Below are 10,658 nucleotides of genomic sequence, written 5' to 3' on the forward strand. Positions count from 1 at the left end.
CGCACGCTCACACACACTGTGGCCTAGCTGAAGAGTGTGTATTTTGATTAGTTCATTGGTGGCGATTGGATCAGATGAGTTCACTTCCTGTGTGCAAATCAGGGATTGCTACTTCCTCTGTCACCATGGCAACCACCTGACAAAAGGGGGATTGGATTTGATGAAGCCACCTGCAGCTGTCTTAATCTGACTGCATGAAGTGATTATTTCTGAGATTCTGATACGTTTCAACCATGACGTATGCGCAATTCCGGGTTGAAAACGTATCAGAATCTCAGAAATAATCACGTTATGCAGGCAGCTGAAGATGGCCAGCCTTTCGTGGTGAGGTGGGCTCAGTGAGAGAGTGACCATTGCCAGCGGCACTGGACGCAGATTACACGGGTCTGCCTCTCCATAGCACTGGACGCAGATTACACGGGTCTGCCTCTCCATAACCTTGGGGTCACCTGAAAATTAAATGGGGTCGGCTGAGATACTGGTTATCTTACAATTAATCAATTACATAAAAATATATACCGTAATACAATTAATCAATTGCATAAAAATATATACACATAAATAAAAAAAAAAACATGGTACTCCAGGAGTCTCCAAGATTTATATTTTATAAAAATGACATAACTTCAAATCATATCAAAATATATATCATTCAAAAGTTAGTTCAAGTTAAATTTAAACTATGTTCTTGTCTTTCATGACAAGTAGCCTATATTCATTTTTATATCAGTCAGTAGGAGCCAATGGGCCTGCTAGGCTAGTTTAACTGTATGGAGCATTAGCAAATCCCCCCCCGACTGGAATAGTGAATAGGCGTGTTCGTCTTCGTGCAGATCTGACTTGATGTGATCAAGGGTTGATGCTGGGTTGATCAAATGGAGCTCTCCATTGTGTTCAACCCAGCATGCATCACATCAAGTCAGATCTGCACAGATCTGCATGAAGACGAACACGCTTAATGGCTCCGTCAGACCTGACTGTCCAAACCAGGTTTTGATTGGCTGTTAACAAGTGCAGACACCACACTCACAGAGCAGACAGGTGTTTGCCAAGTGTGTTTCATTAGAATGGCAGGTGCATACAGTGCTACACCTGAACATAGTCCCACACTGGTAGCACCTGGATACACCTGTAGGGTGTGGACCAGATATGAGGTTGCCGTGACGAGGAATGGGACAGATCCATCCACCCCTGGCATTTAAAGGGATTTATTCCTGTTGTTTTTTTCTTATGCCATAAACTTAAATGTTGTCACATTGACAGTGTTCAGGGTCATGTTTGATATAAATGCATCTAATGCAACCCATTATAGAGTTAAAAAAAAGGCCCAGTGTACCACAACCAGTTCGAATATGTTGAGCAGTACACGTGGCATGCTATGAGATTAGTCCCCACTAGGGGGAGACAACGTTCCTTGCGCTGGGCATTGTGGGTTGTAGGTGTTTTCCGCTGCATGCTGCGGAAGAGACGAGAGAGGAGTTTGTGTGGCAGACAGCAGCATCAGGAGCTTTCCAGGTGAACCATACAACGACTCTGCTGACAGCTGCGACTGAACCCAACGCAAGGCACACCAGAGTAAGCGGGACGACCCGGGACTGCGTATCAGGACATGGCAAACAACAGTCTAATGAGCGTTGCGGAGGACGTGGCGGACCAGGTGGGTTTAGAGAGTTCACTACCACGGCCCTGGGAGGGAAACGACGGGGCTGCTTTGCTGATCCAGCTGAATGATGAAACTCCGGCAGAAGTGCCTCTAAGCAGCAGTTACTGGGATGGTTGTTGCGCTCTTGCAGATGGCTGTTTTAACTGTAGGTCTATCTGTTTTGTACTGGAAAATATTGAAGTGGTCGCACTGTTTGGTAATTGTTACTATTAGCTTGCTAGCCAGCTTTAGCAATTGGGACGGGTAATTAAATCACCAACGTGCCAGCGGTTAATCTATTCTCTCATCTATATTCAGTTTGATTTGGTGCTGTTCTGGCTGTTTATGTTTATGAATTAGCCGACCAACTTAGCTTTCTAAAGGGAACCAGTCTGCCTATTTAGTCATGTAGCTTGGTAGTTTGGGAAACTTCCTTAACGTCTAGCCAGATTGCTAGACGTTGCAGCTGACATCAATTAGCCTACCTGCCAGGAGGTTGATGCTCCATCGATCGGTTCGTGTTTAACCCTAGTTAAAAGCTAAACATTAGACATGTCAGAATGACCTGCATAGGGAATTGCAACGTTAGCTGGCATTCTAATCAGACATTACAACATCAAAGCTACGTATCCTTAACTGGTTAGACACTAGATGTAACGTTAACGTAGTTGACAGGATGATTTAATGTAACTTTAGGAATTGGATGGGGTTTCTTTCGTCCATTTATGGTTCCAACGTTACTAGTCCGAATCCTCGGTCTTCAGGAGGTTATAAAATGTGTATTTTGCAAGAATGTAACGTCTTTATGGATGAGCTGCTAAGTTAGATCTTTGCACCAATGTAGATATCTTTATGCGAAGGTCTTTTTCATGTCATCTGAGTCTTCCAATTGGGATCGGAAGGACAGTGTTGTCAGAAGAGCATCTCCATCCACAATTTAACGAAATGGCCCACTACGGACATTGCCGCAGGGTGTGTGTTTTGAGTGTGTCCGAGTGCTCTCTCCCCTGCCCTGGGTCTCATTCATGCTGCCTGCCCTGTACTTGTTGAATGCTGATTGGCCAACTACCGCCCCGTAGTGCTGATGTGGATTGTAGAAAAGGGCGTGTTGTTTTCATGGTTTGACGTCGACACGATAGTACGTGCTGACGTCAGTTAGAGAGAATTGAGTTTACTTAACTGATAAGAGGGCCAGCTTTGATTAACACATAACTGTACCTCCTCACAATGTCTGAGAGGATAAGTTGTATTATTATACTATTATAATATGTAATAGGATCTCTCACTAAATGGCAATAAATTGGTTTTATAGACCAAGACATTTTATGTGTCTATCTTAGGAAATAATAGAAAAGGATAATCTCTACATTTCATTCTTAAAATGTGTCAACACAAGTCAGTCATTAGACTATCAGGCTCTGGATACACCTGGCACCTGTGTGATCACTCTTGGCCTCAAGGAAAGCCTTCCCCTGTCTCAAACTTTAGTATGAAGCCCTGACATCAACCCACATAGAATAACCTATGCAGCAGAAAAAGAGCTTAGTTAGGTGTGTGTGTGTGTGTGTGTGTGTGTGTGTGCGTGAGTGTACGTGACCGAGTGAGTGAGTGTTTGCTGAATGGGAGGAGGTTAATGTGTGTATTGGCCATCTGTGTGTGAGCCATTAAAGCTGAGTGGTGTTTGGGAACCAGCTGTTGCCTGGATACTCTGATGGACGAGGGCATGGTTCAGTTCTGAGACAAGACGAGACCTAACTATAGGCTTCTCCACAGGAAGTTCAGTTCTGCGACGAGACCTAACTATAGGCTTCTCCACAGGAAGTTCAGTTCTGCGACGAGACCAAACTATAGACTTCTCCACAGGAAGTTCAGTTCTGCGATGATACCTAACTATAGGTTTCTTTACAGGAAGTGCAGTTCTGCGACGAGACCTAACTGTAGGCTTCTCCACAGGAAATTAAGTTCTGCGACGAGACCCACCTGTAGAGTTCTCCATTGGAAGTCCCGGATTTGGACTAATGGCAGCTTCTGATTGGTGGAGGGCTGTTAACTGTTGACAGCTTCTGATTGAAGGCTGCTTTTTGACAGACAGTGTTCTGACAGGCTTCTGATTGAAGGCTGCTCTTTGACAGACAGTGTTCTGACAGGCTTCTGGATCTGTTGTCTGTGCCGCAGGGAATCGGTCTGCCATAATTCCTCCAGGTAATGATGCTACCGTAATTACCCTAAATGATGACCGCACAGCAATTAAGGGATAAATCTGGCAGCTATTGCTTCAGTAAGTCTGTTGCAGCATCAAGTCCCAACAGGTCTGTTTGGGAGCAAACCAGGTCCTTAATCTGGAGACACTCCTCGCGCTCCTCCTGTCTGAAGTTAAGAGCTAGATAAAGACGAAGGATGATTGGATGATCAATTGTCAGTTTTAATGGCTCATTCTCTGTTCTGTTGGAGACACACAACATATTCACACTGGAGACGCATCACATATATATTCACACTGGAGACTCATCACATATATTCACATATATATTCACACTGGAGACACATCACATATATATTCACACTGGAGACACATCACATATATATTCACACTGGAGACTCATCACATATATATTCACACTGGAGACTCATCACATATATATTCAAATATATATTCACACTGGAGACACATCACATATTCACACTGGAGACACATAACATATATATTCTAGGGCTGAAACGATTCATCGAGTTACTTGAATAACTCGATTACAAAAATTACTCGAGGCAAAAACCCTGCCTCGAAGCCTCGTTAAATTCCTATGACGCGCAGGGATCTGATTGTTCCACACGGACAGTTGTTCAGGAAGCACACCATTAGCGCGTGAATCGTGATATATTCTGAATTTAGCTGGCGCGATTGCGGAGTCAAGATGTCCATAAATGGCAGAGAATGTCTAAATTTTTCAAGTAAAGTTTTGGGATCATTACTCAAAAAGGAAAAGAAGAAGCTTCTGAACCGAAAACATCCACTCCATGCTGTTTCACTAAACGTCCATAAAGTAGGCTATCTATCAATCTATCTAGCCTATCTATCTATCTACATAGCCTATAGCCTACATTGATGTTGGCTGATTTTAATCACATACTGAACTTGTAGCGATGTCGTGATATAATGTTTAGCTTTGATGTTTTTAAGTAGTAAACTTATTCACGTTCAATTGCAAGACAGTAGGTTATGCCTAAAAAAGAACCCCTTCTTATACACATGCATGCACCCTCATCTTCCCTCACCCACCGCACGCATGCACACACACACACAGGTTGCTAGGTTACCACAGCAAATAGGCTCACCCCAAAAAATATTTTTTAGTAGCCTAATGGTAAAATTATTTGTTAGTAGCCTAATGGCAAATGCTGCAGGTGTAGAAATCAGGTCTAGATTACAGCATGGAACTTGTTGTGCATATTAATACATTAAATTGCTTTCCCTTTTCTCCCTCCCAGCACTTCACAACATAGTATGGGCAGCTTTGTTCACCCAGCTAAGTCATGCACAAGAGGTTGCAATTTTACTGAGAGTATTTTGAACATTATTTATTGTTGGCACTGGCACTTATAAACACTAAATGGGTAAATTGCAATAAATGGGCTTAGTTTTAGAGCCAAATGTTGGAGTTAGAATAAATACCTCTGTGCCAATTGCTTGATCATTTACAGCCATGTCATTTTCGTTATGCATTATTTGTTTTGGTTGTTTAAAAATACAAAAAAAATGTTATCCGATTAATAAAGTGCTAGATTAATCGATTACAAAAAGAATTGATTGCTGCAGCCCTAATATATTCACACTGGAGACTCATCACATATATATATTCACACTGGAGACTCGTCACATATACATTCACATATATATTCACACTGGAGACACACAACATATATATGCTGTCACGCCGGGCTATGCCGTGCTGGGTGTGTCTCTCCCTGGCTTGGCCCTGCGTGGGTAATCTGGCCTGCACTGTCTACTGTTGCTGTTCTGTGTGGCCTGTAGGTGGAGCTGTTGCGGAGAGGCTGGCTGCGGTCGTCGCTCCTCGCCCATTCACCTTTTGCTTTACACTTACACATACTGATATGCACGACACTTTGGGTTGGCTTCCCAATTATGTGTGTGTGAGTGAGATGCCTGTAAGTGTTGGGTAACAAATATGACCAAGCTGTCTTAGTGCAGAACTGTTAATAGTGTGTGTAAAGTCTTTGTGAGTAATGCCTTGTGTGTGTGTGTGTTCTGTGTGTGTGTGTGTGTGTGTTCTGTGTGTGTGTGTTCTGTGTGTGTGTGTTCTGTGTGTGTGTGTGTGTGTGTGTGTGTGTGTGTGTGTGTGTGTGTGTGTGTTCTGTGTGTGTGTGTGTGCGCGCATGTGCAGTTCCTGCGCGTGACCAAGCGCTACCTGCCGCATGTGGCTCGTCTGTGCCTCATCAGCACGTTCCTGGAGGATGGCCTGCGCATGTGGCTGCAGTGGCGCGAGCAGAAGGACTACATCGAGGCCACCTGGAGCTGTGGAGCCTTCCTCGCCTCCATCTTCGTCATCCTCAACCTGCTCGGACAGCTGGGTAGGCCTGCAGGGTGTGTGTGTGTGTGTGTGTGTGTGTTCCTATGTATGTATTTGTGTTCCTGTGTGTGTTGCTGTGTGTGTTTGTGTGTTCCTTTGTGTGTGTGTGTGTGTTCCTGTGTGTGTGTGTTCCTGTGTGTGTGTGTGTGTGTGTGTGCCCGCGCGCTGGGTAAGCTTTTGCAGGGCTGAACCTGAATGGCAACAAGTACTGCTAAACTAATCAGATGCCTTGCAACCACAAACCTCAAAGCAGAGCCGGCGTCATCAACTCTCATTGTGTGCCACTTCCTTGAAGTCGTGGAAGGAAAAACTTGTCAATTCTGCGACCCAGAACCAGAGACCTCTCCAGGTTACCTACACATCTCCGGCCGCAGATGACCTCTCCAGGTTACCTACACATCTCTGGCCCCAGATGACCTCTCCAGGTTACCTACACATCTCTGGCCCCTAGCTCTCTCAGAAACCTCTCCAGGGGCCTGACATAAAAAATGTCATATTACCCTGCACATAAAGGCTACACATTTCCACAGCACCAGAATCCGACCGAATGCCTCCCTCAACCCCCTCCATAATCGGCCTTCCACTATTATTTGCGATGGCCAACTCCTCTGCTACTGTAAAACACTCTGGTGCCTTTCCTCCTACAGTAGGCCTAGTGTTCAAAGACACCTTTTTCTTGTTAGCTGTAAAACTTGTGAGACCAAGTGAAGGCTATAGTCCTAAGCATACAACATATTTTCATAATTAAGAAAAATTAATGCAAGCTATAACTATATAAACCTACCATTCTGATATGTTTTTGTGTTTCATTTTCACCTGCTGCCATGTGCGTTTGGCACTGGTGTTGCATCTGAAATGTTCACAGGATTAGGCATAGCCTACACTAAATCGGTCAATGGGGGCTACTTAAACATTCAGTTGTCCTTATTAATCTATATGCCCACTTCTGAATTTTGTTGCATCTGTCGGCCTTTTTATGAACTCAGAATAGGCCATTTAATTATTTCAACTCATTTCAGACATTAGGCATTTAGGCTACCCGATCTGCAATACGTTGCCAACAGCCTTGCTTTGTTCACTGCCGACGTTTTAGATTTTTGTCGTAGAGTGGGTTTTAATTCATCGTAACTTGTCATAATAATTGTGCATTCCTCGTCCGTAAAATAAGGTGATTGCATCATCATTGAAAGTGCTGACTTGTGCTGCAACCCGCCCCTTTTATGTGAACGCGCACAAACTCCAATTAGGTTAACCCCGGCTCAACAAATCAACTTCATAACCAGCGTCGTAGTACCGATTAACACCACTTAAGATAACCAGGTTTTGTCAACCCCGGTTTAACAACCTGGGTTACATCTGGGTAGGTTAAGCTCCCTTCGTAGTACAGGCCCCAGGTTACCTACACATCTCCGGCCACAGATGACCTCTCCAGGTTACCTACACATCTCTGGCCCCAGATGAGACCTGTCCAGGTCATCTATACATCTCCGGCCCCAGATGGCTAGTGCTCTCAGGGCACGCAAAACAAAGGCCCGGTCCAAACGGCCTCCCTCCTCGGTTTAACCGGGTTTCACACGGCCACCTGACCCACGGCAGGAACAAGGCCAGCCTCTGTGACCGCTATTGAGCACGCTCCCTTCTGACCTCAGGGTTCCTCTGCAGAGGCATCTGACCGACTGGCCTGCAGCTTGTTGGAGCTCACTCTGGCCTGCTTAAAGATTGCCACTGGGCACGACCCTGGGCACAGGGACTGGCCTTGAGTAAAGAGTGTGTGTGTGTGTGTGTGTGTGTGGGTCCACGGTAGGGCATAAAAAAAAAAATTCTTGGATTCCGGTTTCCGACCGACCCGGTCAATTTATGTGCGACCCAAATTTATTTTATGAGCTTGGGGAAGAAATAACACTAAATAGTCTAGGCTACATTAAATAAATCCACAAATAAAAGGCGAACTATAATTACATTAATTACCCCTTGCATTATGTATAGGGATGAGCGTATTCTCTCTTACAAAGTAGCCTAGTGCACAGCTGTTCACGAAGACGATTGTTTTCGTCACTTACCAAGCCACTCGCAATTTTGTCCAAACACCGCAACTTTTTCGCAAATTTGACCAATCATCGTAGTTTCCCCGTGAAATTTCACCTACCACAACAGTCCCTCGCACAGAATATTGAGCCAGATGGCACACTTACTCCTGCACCTTCTGCATATGACACCAAAGACTGCCCTAACGTGTTCGTTCCTCTGCAGTTTTGATGACAATAAATAGAAGGCTAACGTTAATGATCTGCTTACTTATCCGTATTTTCCGGACTATAAGTCGCTCCTGAATATAAGTCGCATCAGTCAAAAAATGTGTCATGAACAAGAAAAAAACATATATAAGTCGCACCGGACTATAAGTCGCATTTATTTAGAAATGTATTTAACAAAATCCAAAACCAAAAACAGAGACTATGTAACTGGATTATTAAGGTCAAAAAGATTAATGTTAATGAAGACGAAGGAGTGAAGGCAGCCAAGAGGAGGGCAGGAAGGTCATTGCAAAGCAAAAGATCCACTGAAAGAAAATGCCATGAGGTGCACCAAAATGTATCTAAAATGTGGAGAATACAATGCAGTCAAGCATTTTGGGCGATGTGGAGTCACAAGCTGGCAGCAGATTAAATGCTCACGAGAGAGAAAAAGATGCAGTTTTAGACGTGACTGAAGCAAGCCAGTCGATAGGCCTAGGCCCGACGGTAATTGTAAAGCAATTTACAAAAGATTCACTGAACAAAAATGCTGATGTGGTACATGAAAATGTAGCTAAAAATGTGGATATCATAATGTGAGAAATTCCCACACATTTTATAGCGCTATCTGACATAAATCTAATAATGGAGCGGCCTGAATGCGGGACTATTGACAGGACAGACCAACTCTAACTTCAATAGAACCCCATGCAGAGACACACACGCGCACGCAGGACCACTTTGGGGCTGCCTCTATCTCTCTCTCAGCAGGATTTGTCACCGCTGAAGTCAAATTTTTGGTGCTTGTGCATTAAACGCTATTGATAAACGTTTAGCGATCAGGAACCGTCAGGAATTTTGCAAACACAGAAGCATGACAGCCTATAACGCGAGAGAACATGGATGTGTTCTCCATTTGAGGAATGTTATAATCGATTGCGGACGTGAACAGACAGCTACAGACACGGAGCGCATAGTAGGCCTACTTTCACTTTCTGTGCATATTCATTACGTGAAAGATAATCAGTAGCAAAACAATGATCAGCTATAGGCCTTTATTTCTTCCGTTTTATTGTGAGACATAGGCCTACTTTTCGTTTGGAGCGGCATACCGGTAGGCTATCAAAAGCAGAAGATGTTCAATTTGAGATTTGATTTACGTTTGGACTGTTTGATTATATTGCTAAATATCGGGACTGATGACCACTGAAATCTGTGTGGTATTTAATGGTTCACTATTAAGTTTCATGTATGAAAGAGTGTCGGGATTTCTATCCGCTTATTGCGAGATAAGGCATCCGCTTTCATTCATTCATGGAACGTGTGCTGTCCTGCAAGGGAAACCGTATTCCGTATAGCCAAAGAGGTCTAAGATAGCCTAAATGTAGTTATTTTTTAAATTATGCATGATTTACTTTTTATAAAATTCGTAGGCTGATGCCTGGCAGCAACAATTGTGTTTAAATGTAGGTTATTGCTTCAGCCTCTAGCTCAGAAAGGGGCTGCGTGCGACTGGTAGCTTGAGAGCAACGTGTTCTCATGGTGACCCATGGTGTGGGACGATGACTTCATTGGCAACAATATTAAACCAACCAACAATATAAATTATTAAGAAGAGCTCTTTTATGAGTGAAATTGAAACAAAATTATACTGGCTTTTATTTGTCCAAATCTGAGGCCCGGCTATAAATAGAATCCCGGCCATTTGAGGATTTAAGTATGCACGTGTGTTTCAGGCATAGCACAAGCACTAATCTGACTTTCTGACTGAAAGTGCACAGAACTTGTGCATTTGAGAGCGCTCTCTCGCGGCTGTAGACGGTAATGTTTCATGTAGGGTTCATGTCAGTTAATATAAATTAACATTTAAAAACATGTTCAATTATATATTTTTTTTTCATATATAAGTCGCACCTGACTATAAGTCGCAGGACCAGGCAAACTATGAAAAAAAGTGCGACTTTAGTCCGGAAAATACGGTAAGTTAATTAAGGCCTACTTGGTGTATTGACATTTGAGTAGGCTATGCAACCCATTGGCAAACGTTTACCTGGAGATGTCCTTTTAGCTTATGTCATGTTTCTTAGCTTGTGGGCTTAGTTTGAGTAGTGCTACCAAAATCATAGAAATTAATATCATTGCAAGACATTTACCTCTTCTATGATCCAAGAATGATTTCATTCGAGTTGTTTTTTT

General features: G+C 43.5%; 1 protein-coding gene across 3 annotated transcripts in view; it reads left to right on the top strand.

The window, feature by feature from the left end:
* Positions 1–1,166: 1,166 nt before the first annotated feature.
* Positions 1,167–10,658, top strand: part of surf4l (surfeit 4, like) — an 18,171-nt gene continuing 8,679 nt past the window's right edge. For 2 of the 3 annotated variants that reach the window (XM_042102307.1, XM_042102308.1), the window contains exons 1-2: positions 1,168–1,657; positions 6,043–6,229. In XM_042102307.1, the coding sequence (XP_041958241.1) occupies positions 1,610–1,657; positions 6,043–6,229 (235 nt within the window). In that variant the 5' untranslated portion in view covers positions 1,168–1,609. Of the gene's footprint in view, positions 1,658–6,042; positions 6,230–10,658 lie in introns of all 3 variants that reach the window. The other variant, XM_042102309.1, reaches the window with a different exon arrangement.

The sequence above is a fragment of the Alosa sapidissima genome, chromosome 8 (genome assembly GCF_018492685.1).
Source record: "Alosa sapidissima isolate fAloSap1 chromosome 8, fAloSap1.pri, whole genome shotgun sequence".
NCBI classification, from domain to species: domain Eukaryota; kingdom Metazoa; phylum Chordata; class Actinopteri; order Clupeiformes; family Clupeidae; genus Alosa; species Alosa sapidissima.